This window comes from Myxine glutinosa, chromosome 11 (assembly GCF_964187855.1).
Source record: "Myxine glutinosa chromosome 11, kmMyxGlut1.1, whole genome shotgun sequence".
NCBI classification, from domain to species: Eukaryota; Metazoa; Chordata; class Myxini; order Myxiniformes; family Myxinidae; genus Myxine; species Myxine glutinosa.
This window is the reverse complement of record NC_136271.1, coordinates 18,922,335-18,947,453: the sequence shown is the minus strand read 5'-3', so window position 1 is coordinate 18,947,453 and position 25,119 is coordinate 18,922,335. Positions and strand designations below refer to the sequence as shown.

Below are 25,119 nucleotides of genomic sequence, written 5' to 3'. Positions count from 1 at the left end.
CGCTTTTCCACGCAGCGCAAGGTCGATCCCACCTTTGGTCGGAGCGGGGCGAGGAAGAATACTACTCGTCCCTTTTCTTCCTCGTGTCTTTTTTCCTTCCGTTTTCGGTCACCTCCGTTTCCGGCCACTTGTTCAGAAGGGCTCCTGACCCTCCAATCACAACAACCCTTAATATACTACACACGGATAAGCAAAGACCTGAATGGTAATTCACATACATTCACATAAATATGTAACACTCCCCCCCTTCAAGAAAGAAAGTTTGAACCCAGCGAAAACTTTCTTTGCCGGCCAATTTGGAGAAACAAACCAGATAACTCAACCCCCCCACATTATCAGTTCCCCCCGGGCACAGTTATCACTTAACAATAAAGCAACCCACATTTCACCACACCCCCTCCAGATTATTCCCTCTGGACTAAGCACCAGCAACGACATTGTCCCTGCCAAATCAAACTCCCGCTCATGACCCTCTGACTTTGACCGTCAGTTTCTTGTGAATGAAGGTTAAGGGGTTGATCAAAGATCCAAAGTTAGGCAACTCGATAGCACTTTTTCCGGGAGGCCAAGCCGAGTATTCACTACATGGATGCCTTTAGGAACGCGGAGTTCACGGTTAGTCCGTGCAGGAAAGTTCTCTACATGGGCGCCTTGAGGAACGTGGAGTTCACGGTTAGTCCGTGCATGAAAGTTCACTACATGGACGCCTTTAGGAACGGCGTTCACGGTTAATTCGTGTAGGAATCTTGGCTCGGCGGCTCCGCCGCCTTCAGTGCTTCAACTTCTCAGAACTTCCCTAATAATTATGGTGGGACCACTTGTCCCTGTAGTCCCATGAATAGCGGTCTCCTTCTCGGCCACTACTTTGACAATCCTTCCTTCGGGAGCTGCTGTAACTCAGGGAGCCTCCATAATAATATTGATTGCGGCCACCACCAAAACTACCGCCCAGTTGTCCTCTCCTGTAGACCTCTCGACGCCTACGAAATGCCTTCCCTACTGTTATGGTCCGACCCTCCAAATCCTTGCCATTCCAATTCTTCTCTGCCTCTCTGGCGTCTTTTGTGCTGGCAAACGTGACAAAGCCGAACCCTTTTGACTGTTGCGTTTCCCAGTCTCTTACCAACCGCACTTCCACCAGCGGCCCATATCTGTTGAAGACAGAGGTCAGAACTTCTTCCTCTGTTTTGAAGTTCAGTCCCCCTACAAATAACTTGGCACTTTTGTTGCCATCCCGAGCTGGTGTGGTGTTATTTTCCCTGCTGGGCTCTTTACCAACCCTCAGGTTACCATAAACTTGACCCCCGGCCAAATCATTCCCGATAACCACAGATACACCCTCTACAGGAAGCGTGGCTTGTAAGCCGACGGTGACCGGTCCTGACACCAAATCGGACTCCAAATGGATGACATGAAGGGGAGCACTAACACCGCCCCCGATCCCCTGTAAACGAACCCTATCCCCCGTTGCCGTCTCCTCGGACCATGGCAAAATGCCTTCAAGCATTAAAGATTGATGGGCCCCTGTGTCCCTCAATATCCTAACCGGTCTCCGGTTAGTCGAGGCTCCATCCAGTGACACAAACCCCTCTGAAATAAATGGTTGGTAACCCTTTTGATGGCGATTTCTTACGCTAGCCATCGCATTCGGAGTTGTAATAGTCGGACTCCGCTCTGGGTTGTCCCTTTTCATGAGGTAACAACTGGACATCAAGTGTCCAGGTTTCTTGCAAAACGCGCAAGTAGGCCCGGAGGAAAAACTCGTGGTCTGCCTCGGGCCCCCTGAAAAATAAGTTTGTCTTGGGCCCGCAGCCCTCTGACTTCGAACAGGTGGGGTATCCGCATTGTCCCCATAATCCTCTCGAGGCCGCCGCCATGTATTGTCGTTCTCCGCACCTGCTGTTCCCCACCTCCCCTGCGGAGATCTAGGCGAGGAGTTAGGTTCGTGGACCCCTATTCGGTGGGTTAAGGCATAATCATCTGCCATGGTGGCTGCGTCCCACAACTTTGGTACCTTCTTTTCCTGCAGGTACACTTTGATGTCCTCGTGGACACACTGCTGGAATTCCTCCACCAGGATCAAGTCCCGCAATGTTTCGAAGTCTTTCCCGACTCCTTTTGACTCACACCACCGATCAAACATGTTTTCTTTCACTCTGGCAAACTCCACATGGGTCTCACTCTCCCTCTTCCTGGCATTCCTGAATTTTTGCCTGTAAGCTTCCGGAACCAACTCATAGGCCTTGAGGATGTGCTTCTTCAGTACCTCATAATCTGCACATTGGTCCATTGGTAGCGCCGAATAAATTTCCTGAGCTTTCCCCACCAGCACACTTTGCACGAGTATGGTCCAGGCCTCCTCCGGCCAGTTTAATTGTCGAGCCACTTTCTCAAAGTGTGGAAAAAATTTCGCGACTTCTTTTTCACTGAACGGTGGAACCAGACTCACATGTCTGCCCACATCCCAGGTTTTCTGGTTAGGTGTCGACCCCGTCAGCAAGGGTGGTGCCTCTCCCCGTTCTCTCATTAACTCCAGCTCCTTGAATTTGATTTCTTGCTGAAGCTCCATGTCACGTTCCTTTAATTCCCTTTCCGCTTTTCTCTCCTCTGCTTCGAGGTCCCTTGCAGCTCTCCTCTCCTCTGCTTTTCTCCCTTCTAACCTTTCCTGGAGTTCTCGTTCCACTCTCCTTTCCTCTGCTTGCTTCTCTTCTCTCCTCTCTTCTGCTTTCCTTTCCTCTTCTGCTCTTTCCTTTTCTGCTTTCCTTTCTTCTTCTGCTCTTTCCTTTTCTGCTTTCCTTTCTTCTTCTGCTCTTTCCTTTTCTGCTTTCCTTTCTTCTTCTGCTCTTTCCTTTTCTGCTTTCCTTTCTTCTTCTTTGATCCGTTCCTGGCTCCGTAATTGCAACTCCAGTTTCCGGAGCTCAACGTCTTCTGGTTCTTCGGGTAGCCACTCCCAGGCTAACTCGTCCCATGTTCCTAATCCCACCATAGATTGTATCACCGTGGCCTGCAACTCTGCCTTCCTCAAATTAGTTCGGACCTCCAAGTTAAAATGTTTGGCCAATTTCAAGAGGTCCGACTTTAGCAACGCTCGGAACTGTGCCTCACTCGGGGTTACCCCAAAGTTCTGTGCCACAAACGCCATGATGCCTATCGTTAACACCTGTTAACCTTCACCCAAGACTTTACCCCAATTTCTCAAAATTTTTTTTACCAATTAATAATTAATTAATAAATTTTAATTAATAAAAAAATTATTATTTTATTATTTTATACAATTTTAAATCCCGGACGTAGACCCAATTGCGAAACCGCAAATCGTAATTTGGACGAGCCCCCAATTCTGTTACGTGGTCCCCTCGGTGAATACCTGGTCTCGGTGACCCCCGGACCGTGAGAGGAACTCCGCCAGCAAGCTGTATTATATATGCGCTTTCGCCACGCAATCCATATGAATTTCACCCAGGAGACAACTGATGTTCAAGGATATATTTCCAATGGTAATGATACCATACAATTTCAATGACACAACCACGGAGATTTTCCCCGAGCAATCAACAATACACAACCCTCAACAATTCCCAATTCACAAACACTTCCCTATAAGTAAGATGGCCATCTTATCTATGTGTGTCCCGGTGAGTACTCACAACCCCCTTTCGGTCTCTGCTCCTCACAATGTCTCTGGGCCCCTCCTGACCAAGATACTGGTCGGCGTCTCCGCACTCGAGCGGTTGAACGAACCCCGGGTGGACGTTTCTCCACCGGGTAGGTATCGTACCAGGCACCGTGGCTGCAGCCCCTCGTGGCCACGCGAAGCGGGTACGGTAGAGCAAGCCAAACCCCACGCCGCTCGCAAGGCGCGTTAGGCCCCAACGTGCGACCCGCACGCGTCTGTTTAGACGGTGCCGCGAACGATGCCAGACGCGGGGTCGATGCACGGCCCCACGTCAACTTGACGTCTCCACCGGGCAGGTACACGTCCCGGTGATTCCTCTCGCCAGACAGGCTTCGGAACGCCGCTTTTCCACGCAGCGCAAGGTCGATCCCACCTTTGGTCGGAGCGGGGCGAGGAAGAATACTACTCGTCCCTTTTCTTCCTCGTGTCTTTTTTCCTTCCGTTTTCGGTCACCTCCGTTTCCGGCCACTTGTTCAGAAGGGCTCCTGACCCTCCAATCACAACAACCCTTAATATACTACACACGGATAAGCAAAGACCTGAATGGTAATTCACATACATTCACATAAATATGTAACAGCGAGGAACATTGCCATTCACACCACATAGGTTTTTTTTCACTTTCATCTGATATTTGTGATTTATTTCAAACAAACTGTATTTCCCATCTCCATGGCCATGTATTCCTATTAACGTTATGTAAAGTACATTAATTGTGTGGATTACATCATTTGTGGATGTGATCAATATTGCCAGTAACCATCTATATCCCTCCCCTCCCCTTCCCTCCTCCCCCTCCCTCCCGCTCCCCCTCCCTTTCCCCCCTCCCCTCCCCCTCCCTTCCCCCTCCACCCTACCCTCTCCCCTTCCCCCCTCCCCTTTCCCCTCCCCTCCCCCTCCCCTCCCCTCCCTTCCCCTCCTCCTCCCCTCCCCCTCCCTTTCCCCCATGCCCCTCCCTTTCCCCCCTACCCCTTCCTTTCTGCCCTACCCCTTCCCCATCCCCCTCCCCTCCCTCCCTTACACCATGTGCGCAGCCCATACATTGTTTATCCTCTACCCCTCCCCTTCTCTCAATATATATATATATATATATATATATATATATTTATATATATAGTAATAATCCTTAATCATGTTCTGAATCAACATTGTGAAAGCAATAAAAGAAAATGGGAAAACTTTAGACATAAACACATTTGTTTGTAGATTACAATCTACTTGGACGAATGCTTTACCAGTTCACCTTCTGTTGTAAATTGTTCGTATTCATTTATTTGTTTTTGGTGAAGCAACTTACCCTTTCCCTTTCCTTCTTCCTTTGCACCATCTCAAACAGTATTTAATTTTCACAAAACTGTATTATAAACACTCGCAACGGTACCTGCCCTACGGGTGGGGCTTCAATTGGGAGGCCCAAATGAAAAGGCAAAATATCAGAATTTTTTTTTTTTTTTTTTTTTTTTTTTTTTGTATACAAGATCGAGGCTCGTGAAAGAGCGAACATTAATCACACAGAAAGACAAACCGACACATAAAACATATAACATCGGGAGCGGCAGACAAGATGGGGAGAGAGGGGGAAGGACACAAACACAACATTTGAGAGCAGGGACCGAGAGACATGGAGACATTGAGAGATCTGAGAGAGGGCGAGGGCTTTGGGGGGGGGGGGCATGGGAAGGGGGCGGTGGGAGAGGTATAAAACATATGGACACTGCCAGGACTTCCAGGAAAGAAGTTGGAATTTCAAACAAGGTGGATCTGGGGTGAATTAGCGGGGGTAGAAAAGATCAAGGTTTTGGATGTGGAAGATAAGAGATGGTGGTGAACAACTGTTTTAAAGACCTGGAGGGAGGAGTGGGATTGAAGGGAGTGAGGGAGTTTGTTCAGAGGCGGGAGAAAAGAGGAATGAAAGAGTGAAGGTGAGCAGAGAGCCGAGATTTCGGCAGTTTAACCATCAGAGGGTTGCTGGCAGATCTTGTGCGACCTGTAGGAATATTTGGGGGACAGAGCACAGAGAGAGCTGGGGGTGCAAGGCCGGAGAGGAGTCGGTAGAAGACAGAAAGACCACCTACCTGCCTGCGGTGAGTGAGAGAAAGGCCCTCAGAGATAGCTTCATCGCGGGAGATTCCAATAATTCTGAAAGCTTTGGTTTCAACAGCGTGAAGCCGAGCTAGGTGTGAGGCAGGAGCACCGGCCCATAGGGGAGAACAGTATTCCATTGAGCTGCAGATGAAAGCCTTGTATGTGGTGAGGAGCTCAGGTGTGCCGAGGAAGGATTTCGCACAACGGAGGATGCCCAGTCGGCGACTGGCTTTGGAGGCCAGCTTGGAAATGTGGTTTTCCCAAGAAAGATCATGGCAGATTGTGAGACCCAAAAGCTTGAGCGACAGAACTTCTTGGAGAGGATTGTTGAGAAAGTAGATGGGAGGGTTGTCCAGTCGATCTTTTCGGAGAGACATAGTAAGAGTGTGAGATTTGTCAGGATTGAAAGACATGTTCCACTTGTTTAACCAGTCTGTGATTTTGTCCAAGTCTTCAGAGAGTGAGGAGGCTGCAGACTGCTGATCTGAGGGAAGAGGAATGGAGCGGCAGAGAGTGGAGTCATCAGCAAAGAGATAGAGAGGATTTTCAAGAGAGTCAGAGAGATCATTGATGAAGACCAGAAAAAGCACAGGGCCCAGAACACTGCCTTGGGGAACTCCAGCCTGAACAGGAAGAGGAGATGAGAGAAACCCATTCAGGGCCACACGTTGACGACGACTAGAGAGGAAGTCCGCCAGCCATGCGTGGAGATTTCCATGGATACCAAAGGAGGAGAGTTTGGTGAGCAGAGCGGGGTGCCAGACCGTGTTGAAGGCACGTGATATGTCGAGGGAGACAGCTCTAATTTCCTGTTTGGCATTGAGGACCTCCATCCATTGTTGAGACAGCAGAAGCAGCATGTCCAGAGTAGAGTGACCTGGTCTGAAACCAAATTGATGATCAGAGATCAAGCCATTGGAGAAGAGGAAAGATTTCATATCCGAAGCAATGATGGATTCCATGACTTTGCTGATAATTGGGAGAAGGCTGATTGGTCTGTAGTTGCTAGGATCTGTTTTTGCACCTTTTTTGTGCAAAGCGGTGATGTTGGCTGATTTCCAAGCAGATGGCAGTTGACCTTGAGCAAAAGAGAGGGTGAAGAGAACAGAGAGAGGGTGAGATAGAGCGGCAGAGCAGGATTTTAGGACCCGTGGGCTGATGCCGTCGGGTCCAGTTGCAGAATCAGAGTCGAGGGTTGACAGAAACTTTTCCACCTTGTCAGGAGGAAAGGACACGGAGTCCAGGAGCAGCAGGGTACGACTGGGTATGGTGGGTACAGAGAGGGATGGGTTTGGGACACAAGATTTAGAGGCAAACACAGAGTTGAGGCATTGAGCTTTTTCACGTGCGGAGTCAGCTGTGTAGCCGTTTGAGGTAAGGGAGGGGATGGAGGGGGAACAAACACCAGAAACGGATTTGACCAGACGCCACCAGGATTTGGAAGAGGGAGACAGATAAGAGAGTTCGGCTTGAGAACGGAGAGATATTGTTTCCTGGCTCTCCTGAGGGTGGACACACACTTGTTTCGGACTTTGTGAAAGGAAATGAGATTTCCTTCCGTTGGATTTGCTTTCCAGGAGACGAAGGCAAGTTGTTTCTGGGCAACAGCCTCACCACAAGATTCCGTGTACCATGGACGGGAGGAAGGGTATGACAACTGAAGACGAGATGGGATAAATCTGTGCATGAGAGAGAGCAATTTACTTTGGAAGAATTCCCAGGATGAGTTGATGTCAGAGGTGGTAGAGATGGGAGACCAGTCCAGATGATTGATGGCTGCTTGAAGACCGTGCCAGTTGGCCTGAGTGAAATGCCAGACTCGTCGACGCTGAGCAGGCTCCCTGAGGATGGTCAGAGAGATGTCCACTTTAACAAGGACATGATCAGATGATCCGATTGGAGCAGAAGAAGAGCAGCAGACATTTTCAGGGAAGTTAGTCATAACCAAGTCCAGAAGAGAAGATGTTCCGTTGACTGAGATCCGGGTCGGGAAATTGACAGATTGTGTCAGTCCCAGTGAGTCGCAGAAGTCCTTTGCTGAGGAGCCATGGCTGGTGAGAGAGGTACCCACACCCAGCCAACTGGCATGATGACAGTTGAAATCACCACATATGAGGAAGAGAGAGTTGGGATGAGTAGATAGAAGTTGGTCCATATTATCAGATAGCGAGACGTAGATGGAGTCATCACTGTTTGGTGGACGGTACAACACACATATGAACAAGAGGTGGGAGCGAAGGGGAAGCCGTAGCCAGAGGTATTCCTGGGGGTGAGGTGGAGAGAGTGCAGTGCAGGGCGAGTGAAGAAGAGAGTTTTTGATAAAGATAGCAACCCCACCTCCAGGACGAGGCTCAGGTCTATCATACCGGAGGAGGGAGTAGCCCGGGAGAGATACGAAGGAATCAGAGACATCATAAAGGAGGAAAGTTTCTGTTAAGCAGATCACGTCTGGTTTGACAGAAGCAACCTGTATGGAGAGATCAGTTAAGTTTGAACGAAGGCCCCGGATGTTTGAGGTCCATACCGTTAATGAAGAGGAAGGGGGAGCATCAGATACAGAACAGGGGAGAGGATGGGTAGGGTAAGATGTGGAAGAGGTGGAAGAGGTAGGGAGAGCTGTTGAAGGTGTGTCAGAGAGTTCAGAATAGCTCGGAGAAAGGGAAGGATGGGGCGGACAAAAGGTTTGATGGTGATTGGGTGAGGCACAATGAGGTCTTATTTGAGGATGGGGAAGAGCGAGGCAGAAGGTTGGGGGAGATGGAGGTGAGAGTTGGAAGGGGGAAGAAGCAGGGAGGACGCTTTGAGGAGGGGGAGTAAGAGGGGGGAAATTGAGAAGCAATGAGGGTGGGGAGATTTGAAGGGGAGGGGCGAGGGGGGAGTTTGGGAGGGAAGGGACAAGGGGAGGGATTTGAAAGGGATGGGATATGGGGGAGATTTGGAGGGGAGGGGTGAGGGAGGAGTCTAGGAGGGGAGGGGCGAGGGGGTGTCTTGGAGGGGAGGGGCGAGGGGGTGTCTTGGCGGGGAGGGGTGAGGGGGTAGTTTAGGAGGGAGGGGCCAAGGGGGGAGATTTGAAAGGGATGGGTGATGGGGAAGATTTGGAGGGGAGGGGTGATGGGGAAGATTTGGAGGGGAGGGGTTATGGGGAAGATTTGGAGGGGAGGGGTGAGATTGGATTTTAGAAAGTGTACGATTTATGGGAAACGAACATTTATTGCAAAATGAGTTTCTTGTGACCTTCGAGTTAAAAATACGTTTAAGGACGCTGGATGGAGGATGGAGTGCAGGAGAGTTTAGGGAATGTAGAAAAAAGGCACTATAGGAGATGGATATTTTTTTGGGGATGAATTGATTTGGTGAGCAAGTCGAAAGCAGCCTTTTAAAGAAGAAGAAGAAAAAGGTGTTATAATATATGACGGAATACATAACTTGAGGGGAAAGTGTAAACATTGAAGGTTAATAACAGTGAAAACTATCTGGGGAAATGGGAGAAACACGTGGTCGAAGAACGAACGAATGAATAAGAATGAATAAACGAATGAGAACAGAGAAGGAAATCTTTTTCTTTTTTTTTTTTTTTGAGTTGAGATTTACACAAGGAAGTAGGCTATGGGTGAAAAGACTGGGAATACAGAGAACGAAAGTTATTGGATCACAAACGACGGACCGCTGAGAGAAAAACAAAGCCTCAAGGTTGTACAGTGTACACTGTATAAGGCCTCATGACACGACACGAATTAACACGATTTTCAATACAGGTATGAAAGATTTGCAACGAAAAATCTTCGTCGGGACACAATATACGTACAACACCATAAATAAATACAGTTTTAACGAAAATACAAATGGGAACAATCACTTAACTTCGATTTCAAATCGTTCGCGACGCGGCAAAGGCCTTGCTCGCGACACGGCAAACAGACGATCAATTTATGAAAGATAAACACCGAGAAACAACCAAAGTTGCACACAATAACTTCACACACCGAAAGATAAATACAGTTTCGACAAAATACAATTGTGAACAGACTTAACTTCGAAAAACGTGGAGACTGTGTGGAGCTTCGAAAATCCCTGCCACCGTCTCCGAGATCTCGCGATCTCAATTCAATTGAAGGCTTTTTTAGTTCAATTCAATCGCGTACTTTTTACTTTTTTACTTTTAATTAAGTACTTTTTTAATTCAATCGCGAAATTGAAGGCTTTTTTATTTAAAACGATTTCTATAAACATCCGTTAAATCATATCATACGGAAATCATCAAAATCTAAACATTATTTGTAGAATTTCAATAAAAGCCACGTCACTGTTCATATCGGTAAATATTATTGGAACGTGTTTGGAAAATTGGAAATTGGAAAATTGGGAAAAAAAAATTTGGAAAAACAATATAGCCTATTTTACTCCATGGGGTCCCAGGATTACCCACACAAAATATCGTTGAGATCGGTTCAGCCGTTTTTGCGGTACCTGGGAACAGGCAGACGGACAGACATTTGGTGAATTATAGTAAGATTAGCCATAAATTACACAATGTACATAGCAGGACGTTTGTCTGTCTCTGGTCTCATCTTACTCCTGTGGATAGCTTGTGATTTTGCCCACTCTTGAGCATTCATATGGGTCACGCAGTTGCTTCATGTCAATAATAAATAATCTCTTCTCCCAAAATAACAAATGTTGTTTACGGGCTTACATTCTCCCAAAGTAATCACTCTACGTTGTTCTCTTTTTCATCTCAGAGTTCGACTTGATAATGAATGTATTTTTGCATTTTATATATTGGCACCTTAGAAAGCTTAGCTACTTCCTTCAGAGATTGCAAACTTGCACAATCTTGCAACATTACTCCCTTAATGGAGTCAGTTAGACATACACCTGTACTCACCCATATTGTGACCTGGGCGAAATACATCCCTGCAGTTCCTCTATGTATACACCTGCAGCTTATGATGGAGACATCATGTGACTTACAGTAAAGGTACAGTGTGGTATTCGACCATTTGACAGTACTTGGTTGGTGGCAGTATTATCAATGATCAACACTCAAACTGTTCACAGAAACAGTACATGATGGATTTACTTGCTAATAACTTTGTTAAGCATACTTGGGAAGGACAATAAGTGGATTTGCCATGGAAACACCTCACGTTGATAAATATTTGCAATAAATCCAGTGAAGATTCGAGTAGTTGGCATTATTTCTACGAGCAATGGTAGCCGCCCTATGGGCGGGGCTTCAATTGGGAGGCCCAACTGAAAAGGCAAAATATCAGAAATTGAAGGCTTTTTTTATTTTAAACGATTTATATAAACATCCGTTAAATCATATCACACACAAATCATCAAAATCTAAACAGTATTTGTAGAATTTCAATAAAAGCCACATCACTGTTCATATCGGTAAATATTATTCGATCGTGTTTGGAAAAACTGGAAAATTGGAAATTGGAAAATTGGGAAGAAATTGGAAAAACAATATAGCCTATTTTACTCCAGGGGTCCTAGGATTACACACCCAAAATTTCGTTGCGATCGGTTCAGCCGTTTTTGCGGTACCTTGGAACAGACAAACAGACAGACATTTGGTGAATTATAGTAAGATTATCGTGATTTATTATTGGTGTTATTAAATACTAGGGCATGCCCGTACTATATATAAGCTAGGACGTGCCCGTACGTGGGTGCCCGTTCCTTGCCAAAAAAAAAAAAAAAAAAAATTTGTGTAGGGGTGTGTGTGTGTAAACATCCTAGGGCGTGCCCGTACGTGGGTGCAAAAAAACATGCGTGCAAACAACAACAACAAAAAAAAACTTTGAAACCACGTGGCAGTAACGACCACAGAACCCCCCCCCCCCCTCTATTTACATGAATGGTTTGGTCCATTCGCAACGACCACAGAACCCCCCCCCCCTCTATTTACATGCAATGGTTTGGTCCATTCGCAACGCCAAAGCGAACGGCGAACGGCTAAATCGCCATAGCTCGGTAAGTACTTGTCCGATTAATTTCAAACCTTGAAAAGGCACATCCTCGGGTCCCCAGCAATATACCTGGCAAGTTGCAAGTATATCGGACCCGTGGTTGTCGAGAAACAGCGGTCACAGACAAACAAACAAACGTACAAACGTACAGACAGAGATTACTGGAATTATAGATAGACTAGGGCATGCCCGTACTATATATATGCCCGTACTATATATCTATCTAAAATTATATCCCCCCCCCCCCTCTATTTACATGAAATGGTTTGGTTCATTCGCAACGCCAAAGCGAACGGCGAACGGCTTGCGAGTACAGTGACAATCCCCCCCCTCTATTTACATGAATGGTTTGGTCCATTCGCAACGACCACAGAACCCCCCCCTCATGCAATGGTTTGGTCCAAAGCGAACGGCTTCCGGAGTTTGGTAAAGCAATCGCCATCGCGTGCACAAACGCGCAGGAAAGCGAATGAATCGCAAATTCGTTTTTATTAGTGATACGAATTGAATTGGGAGAAATTGGGAGATGAATGAATTGGGAGAAATAATGCGCATAAGAAATCGAATTACGTACCGTAATGGCGGTCAGCTCGTAACGCGCTCAGCTCCGCTCGTCTCACATCGGCCACGCCTACGCAACAAAGCGTTCTGTGATTGGATGCCGGAAAGCGTGCTGCCGGACAGTCGTCACTGTCCGGAAGTTCGCAAATCGCAGTTAGGATGAATCGTTTTAATTTAATCGCAGTTTGAATTCGTTTTAAAACATAGTTTAACGGCAACATAGTTTTCCAACGTGAAATAAATGAATACGCTGTCAAATGTGCCGTCCGAGGCAGAGTCTGATCGCCACGTTCGGCACACGTGATAGCTCGCTGCTCTCTGATTGGTTGAAGCGTTTTTTGGACATATCTCGGTAAGTAATTGTCCGATTAATATGAAACCTTGAAAAGGCACATCCTCGGGTCCCCAGCAATATACCTGGCAAGTTTCAAGTATATCGGACCCGTGGTTGTCGAGAAACAGCGGTCACAGACACACAGACACACAGACACACAGACACACAGACACACAGACACACAGACACACAGACACACAGACAGACACACAGAGATTGCTGGAATTATAGATAGATACAGGGTGGGCCATTTATCTATTCCCAGTTTTGAACCCTTGTAATTCTGTTGCTAAGAAACGAAATCGAACAAAATATTTAAAGGATGTAGGTACATATTTCAAGTTTTTGTTGTAAAACTTTTATTGAATTCAGAAGTGTACAAAATTAGTTATGAATTTCGACGTGTTTTCCATCATTTTCAAGCAGTGTGCGCAACCGTTTGCGATACTCCAAGACATTTTCTGTTGCATTCCGACCGTAATTTCTCCAAAAGCTGTAGAATCCGCTCTTTCAAGTCTCGAATGTTCGCTGGTTGAGTTGCGTAAACCTTGCCCTCAGGAAAGCCTCGCAAAAATAAATTTCATGGGGTGAGGTCTGGCGAATGAGCGGGCGAAGAAAATATTGGGTGAACCGCGACCCATCCACGGGTCAAGAAAAGTCTTTTTGAGCCATTCGCGGACCTGGTGACCCAAAGTGGGCATGTGCAATTTCTTCTTGTGGGGCTTTCTTAAAGGGGAACCTAAACGATCAGACCACCTCGACGCTAATCTATCCCTTGGTAGCCTATAACATAGATATGATGTCTTTTTCCAATTTCCGATTTATAAAGTGGGTAATTTTGCGATTTTAAGTCTAAATCTTCTTGCTCTTCATGATTAGCTGTGAAGCCTTGAATCTGACCTCCACTGTTTTATTGTTTACGGGGTTTCGTTCCGGTACACTTTAACTCGATGGCAAATAATTTTCGAAGTTCTACAAATATGCAGGGTTGATGGTGGTTATCGTAATACAAATCGGGATGTTTCATGCCGCACCAATGGCCAAACGATCCGAGGGTTGCCAGAAAATGGACGAGGTTTGTCAAAAATACCCGCGTGTGGAGTCACAGCTCGGTGGTTGTAACTGATTTTTCTAAAGCACGGTGGTTGGATTTTTCTAAAGCACGTGGAGCACGGTGGTTGGGGACTAAAGCTTTTGATTTGATAAATCACAATTTGGTTGTAACAAAGTTAATTAAAATGGGTGTCAGGCCTGCCCTAATTCCTTGGATATGTAGTTTCTTGGATAAAAGAGCTCAATGTGTTCGATACAACGGTACCTTGTCTGTAAATGGAACATTCCGTGCAGGGGTACTACTGGGTGCCAAATTGGGCCCTCTCTGTTTTTTAGCTCAAATCAATGATGCAATGACTCAGCTTGATGACTGTGCTCATATCCTAGCCCTAAAGTATGTATGTTGATGACATGACACTGATTGAGAATTCAAGGGGCAGGCAACTTAATATGACACTACAATCTGCCTTAAATATCTTTACTCAATGGGCAATTAAAAATAACATGAAGTGACAAGTGTACCGTTATGGAAGTTTGTTTCATGAAACAACCTCCTCCAAGGCCTCAATTTACTATCCAAGCGACTGTACTGCAGAAGGTTGATCATACGAAAATACTGGGTGTTATCATCTCATCTGATCTGAAGTGGAATCTTCACATTCGCAATATTGTCACCAGGGCAAATGGAAAGATGTTTATGTTGAAGATGCTGAAAATGTTTAACTTAGCCGTGGAAGATTTGCTCACCATTTACAAAGGTGATGTTAGATCACTTTTAGAGTGTGCTGTTCCAGTTTAGAATGCCGGTCTCGCAATCCGCCAAAGTAACGACCTGGAACAGGTTCAGAAAAGGGATGTCCAAATCATTCCAGGTCCATCATACATTCATAATTATCAGGCCCTTCAGTTTTGTGATATGTAAACCTTCAAACAACGCAGGTTTGAAATTTGTCTGAGATTCCCAGGCCATTTGCTGACATCTAATGAGTTTAGACATTGGCTTCCAGACCTCAGACAGGATAGGACACCATACACTCTCAGAAATTCATCTCAACTCTCACAAATCACATGTAAAACCCAACGGTACAAAAATAGCGCTATACCATACTTTGTTAAAATTCTGAATGAATAATATTGTTACAGACGCGGTTTTGGATGTTAGTTTACCGAGCGGTTTGGTATGACCGCGTCTGCACAGTTTACCCGATTATACTCAAACGTTGGCCGAGTCGCGCTACGCTAGATCAATGAAGGAAAGGACACAACGGCTGGGTTAAATGACACGACACCAGGGGTACAGTTCTCAAGACCTCCGGAGGAGGTTATAATATGGGATATGTGGAACGTTTAGATTACAAGGACAAGAGGGACAGCATAGGAAGGTGGGCACTTAATCACGGTCTTATAGTAGCCCCGACAGACCACAGATAAACAGGACAAAACTGACTCACACAGGGATTGCTGGCAAGGAAGGGCAGGTAGTCGAGGCTCAAGGTGCACCTTGGCTCAGGGGCAGAATCGACCCGGTCCGGTCCAGAGATGCGGGAGGTCTCTCAGCGCTCGGAGGTGGCGACTTCTCTTTCCAAGCTGGGGGCGCATCTGACGTCACGTCCGGTAAGTGGCTGCGTATATCCAGCGGGGAGTGACACGCCCTCGGCTCGTTAGCTCCGCCCCAGATGGAATCGGCCCGTTGCTTCTTATTGGGTGCGGGGGGTTACCGGGCTCCGCCCTTGACGAGGGGCCGACAGTCAGCCCCTTCGTGGTAACCCCGTCGGCGCACATGGGCAATGGCGGCTAACCAAGCCGGAGTGAGGACGCACACTCCCCGCGCGCTGTTGTTGTAGTTGTTGTTGTTGTTGTTTCATGAGGAAGATGGGAGGAGGTATGGGGAGGTCCTAAACTCACTACTGGTGCCATACAATCACATTCTGGTGCAACGAAGAGTCAGAATTAATGGAAACGAGTCCTTAACTGACATAGACTAAGAATAACTAGCAAGATGTCCTATAGTTGTCTATGTGAGATGCGGTGAACCTGGGCACGACATTTAATGGGGGAAAAAGGGGAAGGTCGGTTCTACAGAGTGTTGTTTACAGACAATGGGACTAGGGAATGGGGGATTGGGGATAGTTGGGGAGTATTGGGGAAATAGGGGAATATTTACAAGCGGATATGGAGGCCAAATCCCATATCCGCAACATTGCACCCTTCTCTACCCTCGGGGCGTCCCGACCCGATAAATTTTTACCTACTTTAGTGTGGCACTCAGATGTAGTTCCCTCTACTATTAACTCTACCCTGAGTGCGACAGTTTTACAGATATTCACAAACGAGTAAATATGTCCCCCTGCGACGTTGCACCCTTCTCCTCACAGAAACACACCCACAGGATAACCGAATCGCGGAAAGAATTCGCAAACTAAACATACAGCCGGTAGGGAGCATTATTTACAAGACTACGCTGATATTTACACTACGATCCAGGACCTGTTTTTGGAGGAACACATGCAGATGTTATGCATAGAGAGAGCACGCATGCCAGCATCGATACACCAACCCACGAGTGCTCTGTGGCCTTACGGCCTTTAATAATGTGCAGAGCACCCCATCCAAGCACCAAAAGCACCACCCCATAACACAGTCAGCACCATCCGGTGCACCAATAAAGTGTTTATAAATCACCGGTGGTGTCGCAGCCGGCCGATGTTCTGCCGCTGGTCTTGCCTTCATGTGGTGCACTTGGCCTTCTGCTTCTTTCAAAAATAAAGAAAGGCGCCAACCGCGTCCATTTCTGTATTGTGGCCGTCAGGGGGCCAACTAAAAGTGGTTCACCTGTATGGCATAGGTGCCACGTTGACCCATAGGTCCATCAACGGGTGGTGCTTGCCCGCTAAAGAACTGCGGTCCATGGTGGGCGGCCACAAACATTGCGGTCCATATGGTGTATCGATCCCGGCAGCAAGCAGCGAAAGTGCAGGCCCACAACTGCGGAGCCAGCACCTCTCTCTCCTCTCTCTCTGCCCCAAAGCCAGATCCTCGGAGGTGGGAGACAAAAGAAGAAAACAAGTGAGTAAGGTGGTAAGGGCGCAAAAGTGCACGCAATACAAGGTGATGCACACTGGGGGCACATGGGAACCAGGTGAGACAGGTACGTTCCTACCGTACGCCCCCCCCCCCCCCCCCACCAGGTAACCTACATTGCCCCTCCCTTACCCCTTACTGTATCCACAAAACACAACACTACCCATAAACATCTACTTTACAAATCAACAACCGTCCCTACTGTCTTCCCCGTTCCTCCCATAAACCAAATTCGTCTTCTCTCCCTCCTAACCAATCAAATTTGCCATTTCCAACTCTCATCAAAATTTGCCATCTCCAACTCATCATAATTTGCCATCACCAATTCATCATCAGTCCCTCCTAGGGAGGGAGAGATGGAATCACCCCAATGTCTCATCCACGTCGTGATGCTTCTCACCAATCCACACAGCAATTCTCACTTCCTGCAACACAAAACAAAGAAAACACAGGTGTGGAGTCATCATCACCACAGGTAAGTGGCTGCGTATGGTGCGACAGGTTCATCAATCCTAACTATTTCCTAAATGACTTTAACAACTTTACATTACCCGGGGTCTTTCCCTGCCAATCCATTGGCCAACTTACACTCTGGGTTCTAAAAACCAATTCCCATTGACCAAACTGTGGTGCTTTTCAACTTGGGGTCTCACTCCCCCGATTCACCTCCCGGTGCCCTCGCACAATTTCCGGGCTGTGGCGTGTACCTCTCCCAGCGGGTCTACCCACCTGCACACCTCCACCACTGCAGTTGCCTCCGAGCTTACCTGCTCCTTACCCTAACCTAACTACCTGGGGAAGGCCCTCTGGCGCTCTCCCCACTCGGTGCCCTCTCTCGCACTGGGCTACCCGGGTCCGTCCTCCGGATCCTCGGGCCCCACTGACACTAACGGCTCCCAGAGCCAACCTGCGGCCTCACCTGGCCGACATCCTCACAGTGGTGGAGTGCCCAACCAACTACACACACTAACAGGCTAACAGGCTACACGCCCAGCCATTTCCACAACACTAATGCACCCATCCACAATACCATTCTGCAACCGCACCACAAATGCCAATATCCAACCACAATTTACCTATACCCTCTACCTAACACTTACACTACCCGCCCCGGGTATCCGTGATGGGGGTCCACTCTTCCCCCATTCACACCTTCGCACCATGCACACCACTCCGTACCACTTACTCCAACTCTCTCCACACACCTGTACTTGCACACCTGTGCTCTCACTCTTGGTGCCGCCTGCACCCTTCTCTCCCCAAGCGCATTCGCGCTGATCCACAACACTCACTGCTCCACACTGCTCCACACACCTGTTCAGTTCTCACACAGCATCATCTCATCTAACTACTCCCCTCTGAAACTTGCGCTTCCCAGTCGTCCCTTTAAACTATTGCGCTCCCACGTCATTATCATCCACACTAAACTACCTGCGTCCCCACTACAGGTGTCATTGTCACTAACTAACCTTAACGTTACCTAATGTCATCTCTCTAGATCCCTACACACAATATAACCTAACCCACCCGGGCTAGTTTTCACTGCCATCAACCCCATAATCTAGTGCTCCTTTGCCCCACTTCTGTGAGGGATGACAGAGTTGCCATCCCACCACATCGGGCATCTCCCACTACCAATTTTGCACATCAAATTTCAACAAATCAAAAATTTGCCAATCACTACCCATCATCTGCCAATCATTACTGCCACTCCTTTGCCAATCATCAAATTTTGTTTTTCTCTAATTTTGGGGCCAAAACACTATCCTCATCACACAGTCTACTCACTAATGCCTCTCGGTGCGCCAATTCCTGTCCAAAGCCCGGCTTCGTAAAGCCAAGCCATGAATGCGGGTTGTTCTGCGCCAGTGGCTGGATGCGTCCGGCACTCGGTGCAGGGAAGGAGGTTTACCCGGGCCGAGATCCCACGCACCTTCTCGGCACGGAGCCATCCCATGGCTCGATCTCGACCTGCCGGAATGCCTCAACAAAAAGTGGTCGCCATGACGACCTTTCCTATCCAGCCGCCCGCTCCGCCTAGTGGAGCACGGACGCGGCCGTTCAAAGCGAGGCCCAGCACGCACCGAGGGCCCGATTCGGCTAAAAGTCGCTCTAACCGCTAACCCGTTTAACGTCGATGCTTCACCTGCATGCTTACACCCCGCAGCCCGTTCCTTGCTCACACATCCAGCCGTCTCCATGCTCCTCGTACCTTTCCTTACACACCCAGGTACCCTCATTCCACTCCCAGCCTTGGTCACACACCTGACCACCGAACACCTTGGCACACATTCGCCGCTCGCACACCTCACCAACACACCTCTTCGCGCCCCCTCCTCGGTCACCTCCTCTGTGACAATCACAGGTGTGCTCTCATTCGCACACCCAACCACGTGCCTCACTACCAATTCCAGCGTGCATTCCCACTCACGCTCTACCATTCCAGGTGTGCTTCCTTTCTCACCTGTCACAACCAACTCACGCTCCGTGTCACTCTTACTACTCTCACCTCCTCTCTTGACAACGCACTCACCCTTACTCTCGACAGCGCACTCTTTCCTCATGCACCCGTCCGTTACACACCTCTCTCGCGCACACTCTCCCGTCACGCCCTCTGTAACACTTACCACACCGCGCTTCCATGTGCTCCCTCGCACACGCGCTACGACCGACTCACTCTCGCCAGCACCCTCACTCCTTGGCACGCACTTTTTCCTCACACACCCCAGAGTCAGACTTTCTTGCACACCTCCTTTTTCGCACACCAGACCTGTCGCACACTTCACCAACGGCCTCTCACGAACACCCGGGTCTATCTCGACCCCCAAGCTCCTTAAATCCCCTGGCGCATCATACGCACGACCATATTGGTCACCACTTAAACCGGGTCCTCTTCCTCTTCGCTTCTCCTCCATCACCTGCGAATCCCTCATCCGGTTAATGAGCACATCATCACGATCCAAACACAGACTTTGGACCAATTCTTTTACCTCCTCTTTTATCTCTTTCTTATCCTCTCTCCGTCGCTTCTTAATTTCGCTCACCCCTTCTTCCACTTCTTCTAATTTCTGCTTCACCTCTTTTATGTCCCGGTACGTCTCCTCAAGTTCGTCCTCTAAGGCTACCTTGACCGTTTCCATGTGCGTCCTCACCTGCCGGTCCTTCGTCTCCATTACCTCTGTCACCTCGTCCAACCTCGTTGTCAGTCCCTCACGTACCATCTGACATTCCCTCTTCGTCGCTATCAAGTCATCTTTTAGTTCTTTCTGTGTCGCCTTTAACCCTCCTAATACCGCAGTGTTCCTTTGAACCTGCTCCGTTAGTCCTTTTTGTCCCTCCGTCAGCTGTTCCACCTCCTGCGTCAGGTCCTCTATACCCCCTTGTAACTTTACAGCCCCCTTTCTCACCTCCTTCTCCATGTGCTCCTTACAGTGCCTCACCTCCTCGCGCACTCCTCCGACCTCCTCACTCACACCTCTTCTGATCTCTTCTCCCATCACTTGCATCTCCTGCCCAGATGCCACCCTCATCTGCTCCATTTCCTCCCTGTGAGCATCCAGTTTAGTTTCTACCCCCATTCTGACCCCCTCTATCTGCTGCCCCATTTGTTTAACTTCCCTTTCCGCTTGGTCCCTCATGTCCCTCAATTTGCCTTCCATCCTGTTTTCTAACCCCTCTAACCCCTTTTGCATCCCTTCCATTTGATTCTCTTGAGCGGCCATTCTGTTTTCTACCCCCATTAACCCATTCTTTACCTCTTTTATCCCATTGTCTAATGCCTCACCGGTACCCCTCGCTTCGTCCCTCATTGCCCCCATTTGGCCCTCTAATCGCTCACTATCAGCCCTCATTCCGTCCCTCATTACCCCTAATTGCTCACTCTGAGCCCTCATTTCCTCCCTCATTTTCTCGCTATTCTGGGCCATAAGGGCCTTCATTTGTATGAAAAAAAGGTCCAAATTTACCAGCGGCGCTACTACGGTCGCGGGCGTGGGCGCCGTGGCCATGTGCGAGGCGCCATTTCGCGCGCCCGTAACCCCGTGCGCGACGACGCTATTTTGCGAATCTGCTACCCTCACTGCTTCGCTCTCCTCTTGTCCCTCAATTTGGTCCTGGATCGACCCTGCCTCACTCTCTTCTACCGGAACCCAGCCGTCTTGGTCTGCCATAGCGCGACTTTCAAAATTCAGGTTTTTATTTTTTTTTGTAAAACACAATCAAATTTCGCTGTTATAATTTTGAGCGCGTGAAACGCGCTCCGGATCGAATCCCACTTCCCGACACCAAATGTTACAGACGCGGTTTTGGATGTTAGTTTACCGAGCGGTTTGGTATGACCGCGTCTGCACAGTTTACCCGATTATACTCAAACGTTGGCCGAGTCGCGCTACGCTAGATCAATGAAGGAAAGGACACAACGGCTGGGTTAAATAACACGACACCAAGGGTACAGTTCTCAAGACCTCCGGAGGAGGTTATAATATGGGATATGCGGAACGTTTAGATTACAAGGACAAGAGGGACAGCATAGGAAGGTGGGCACTTAATCACGGTCTTATAGTAGCCCCGACAGACCACAGATAAACAGGACAAAACTGACTCACACAGGGATTGATGGCAAGGAAGGGCAGGTAGTCGAGGCTCAAGGTGCACCTTGGCTCAGGGGCAGAATCGACCCGGTCCGGTCCAGAGATGCGGGAGGTCTCTCAGCGCTCGGAGGTGGCGACTTCTCTTTCCAAGCTGGGGGCGCATCTGACGTCACGTCCGGTAAGTGGCTGCGTATATCCAGCGGGGAGTGACACGCCCTCGGCTCGTTAGCTCCGCCCCAGATGGAATCGGCCCGTTGCTTCTTATTGGGTGCGGGGGGTTACCGGGCTCCGCCCTTGACGAGGGGCCGACAGTCAGCCCCTTCGTGGTAACCCCGTCGGCGCACATGGGCAATGGCGGCTAACCAAGCCGGAGTGAGGACGCACACTCCCCGCGCGCTGTTGTTGTAGTTGTTGTTGTTGTTGTTTCATGAGGAAGATGGGAGGAGGTATGGGGAGGTCCTAAACTCACTACTGGTGCCATACAATCACATTCTGGTGCAACGAAGAGTCAGAATTAATGGAAACGAGTCCTTAACTGACATAGACTAAGAATAACTAGCAAGATGTCCTATAGTTGTCTACGTGAGATGCGGTGAACCTGGGCACGACATTTAATGGGGGAAAAAGGGGAAGGTCGGTTCTACAGAGTGTTGTTTACAGACAATGGGACTAGGGAATGGGGGATTGGGGATAGTTGGGGAGTATTGGGGAAATAGGGGAATATTTACAAGCGGATATGGAGGCCAAATCCCATATCCGCAACAATATACTGGTACATTGCTTTCAACGACGTCCTCTTTTAACATTTTTTCTGTTCAAACTAATTACATGTATATCTTTTTAATGTATTTTGCTGATTCTGATGCACATATTCTTTAATCCTTCCCCTGCTGTTTGCTGTATTTACCTTGCTTTAATTTATCCTGCCTTATGTCATGTTATTTTATCATGATTTTTGTTTGTATTCCTTGTTATTCCTCAGTATGTTAGACGTCCAAATGTTCAATGCGTTTACTTTTTTTTTATTGTTTACACTGTCATATGTATAATGTAGATGGTTTAGCCTCTTTGACTTGTAGTTATCAAATCTGTTTGTGACTTTGTCTGTCTTTTCTTATAATGTCAATTTTCATCATGTCAACTCGTGAATGAATGAATGAATGATCGTTTTAAGGCCATTTTTCCCCACAAAAGCGGGGGTTAGCCTTGCGGGCCCGATCACCTCATGGTTCCCTTTTTGAGACAATGTTTTTATGGCCGGATGCCCTTCCTGACGCCAACCCTTAGTCGCCTCTTACGATGTGCAGGGATACGGTGTACCTATTCTAAATCGGGGTACACACCGGGATCATTCGTCCCAGCAAGCTGATACTCAATTTGCCGACCTCGGCAGGATGACAGGCTGAGTCAACCCCCCTGGCGTTAATTCAGCGATCGACCGGGATTCGAACCCAGGATCCTAAGAACCCTAGCCGGCACCCTAACCGCTAAGCCAACACCAGGCTTACAGCATGTTAACTGGTACACAATTTAATTATAATACAACGTACTATTTTGCTGCCATTTCTGTCTTCTTCTATGTTTGAATGTTTATGATCGGTTGAATGAAACCATTTGCCTACCTATTTTTGACACTTACTTTCTGATTGGCAAAAAACCTTCTTCAAATTAGACCGTTTGTTAATAATTTTGAATGGTTTTCAGGGGAGAAAATTGCGTTTGAGTTGCCTTAGAGGGCAAGGTTTACGCAACTCAACCCGCAAACATTCAAGAACCTAAAGAGCGGATTCAAGCAGCTTTTGGAGAAATTGCCGTCGGAATGCGACGCAAAATGGTTTAGCGTATATCGCAAAAGTTGCACACACTGCTTGAAAATCACGTCAAAATTAATAACTCATTTTGTACACTTCTGGATTCAACAGTTTTTACCACAAAAACTTGAAATATTTACCTATATCCTGTAAATATTTTGTTTGATTTCGTTTCGAAGCAAAATAAATACAGGGGTTCAAAACTGAGAATAGAAAAATAGCCCACCCTGTAGTATGAGGGTAAAACAAATAGTCTGCAGGATTGCACACTTACCTTTGAGCCGTCTAGCCCAGGTTCCATTCCTGACGTCACTATAAACATCTGATTGGTGCTTGGAAGGTCGGGTGTTTTATCAAAAGGTTTGCCATCCCTTAAGCTAGGACTCATATGACAGCATGAATTGGTTGATGTTGATGACCCCACAATGTGTTTCATGAAGAGCAGTTGAGGTATTGCCAACACCCTGAACAAATTCAAATCTTACAATAACCAGTTCTAGTTGAACGTCAGGCCTGCCCAGCCAGTTAAAAAAAGACAGGCTAATCTGCACCCTGTACTAAACCACGCAAGATGGTGGGATTCATTGGAGCCATATAAAGATGGCGGTGGTGGTAGTAGAAGTGGTCCTATGAAGAGGTTTCCTTGGTTCTGCCAGTTTATCCTCTTCTTCTTTTCCTTTGTAGCTCTTCATATTTAGTGGTTCTCAGCCTTGTTTATGGCGAATTCCACATTTTTAAACATAGTAGTAGTAGAACCATTAATTGACCTCATTTTACATTAATTTAATTTCTGATCTTTAAAAAGACTTGTGATTGTGCTTGAGGATGCCCATGCATGATGGAAGACAATGTATATAATGTCATTCTGTTTCCCTTCTCAATCGGTAGTGATAAGCTGCCTGGATCTCGGCTCCTTCTGGCTGGAGCACGGTGGTTGGAGACTGTTGAATGGTTCTGGAAGAGACGTCGGTTCTTGTCTGGTGTTCTACTGCCTGCCAGGATATTCTCTTTCTGGGCCTCGTATCTCCTATTGCACGACAAGTGGGATTTGGAGCTGGGACGAAGAAAGGCCAAAGTGTACAGGTACCACAGGCCAAGTCCTGACACAAGTTGTCCAGGTTTTTTTTATTGAGTTGGAGGATGTGAATGGTGCTACCTTTTCAGTGTTAGTATTTTTTGTGTCCAGATTGCTCTCAGGGAATGAAGACAAACACATAGTATAGTCTAGCATATAGCATGTAGGCCAAACCTCATGGGTCAGGTCGAGCTTCCACTCTGAAGGCATTTAGTGAGTCAGCTGTTTTTATTGGGAGTTTTTAAAATCAACAAGTAAATAGCAATGTGGTAATTTTGATGTGGGTTTGTGATAACAACTGGGTCAGGAGTATTGCCGGAGTGAAGAGAGTGGATAGAAGGAGGATAGATGAACTGAGGGAGGAGAATGTTGTGCAGATGAGCTTGATGAGATTGGTGAAGTGCCGGTTGAGATGGTGTGGACACTTGGTGCGGATGGGGGAAGAGAGAATGGCAAAGAGAGCGGATAGGTTGAGAAAGCAAGGTAGGAGGAAAAGAGGTAGACAACGTTTAAGATGGGAGGATTGTGTGAAAGAGGAATATCAGTAAAGTGGTGATGGTTGGAGAGTGGATAGAGTTGCCTGCGGACGGAGGGGAGTGGAGGAGTATTGTGGTCAAGGCAGGGCAGAAGGTTAGTACCATCGGACCTCACCCCTTATAAAGGGAAGAGGCGGTGGAGAAGAAGAAGAAGAGAAGAAGAAGATGTGATGTACTGTGCTTGAGACCTTAGCACTAGGCCACCACAAAAACCTCACTTTTGTCACTTTCAGACTAAACTGTAACAGTGGAGGTGCTGAGAAACAGATAGTCATGGGACAAGCATATAACCAGGGTTAGGTGGAATATAAACTGTGGATGGGAGGGGGTATAGACA

At 47.6% G+C, this 25,119-nt stretch overlaps 1 protein-coding gene across 1 annotated transcript in view; it reads left to right on the top strand.

Moving 5' to 3' along the window:
- Positions 1-25,119, top strand: part of LOC137436088 (CUB and sushi domain-containing protein 3-like) — a 1,358,203-nt gene that overhangs the window by 1,175,695 nt on the left and 157,389 nt on the right. Inside the window, exon 51 of the mRNA XM_078786463.1 lies at positions 24,060-24,254. Coding sequence (XP_078642589.1) covers positions 24,060-24,254 — 195 coding nt within the window. The remainder of the gene's footprint in view (positions 1-24,059; positions 24,255-25,119) is intronic.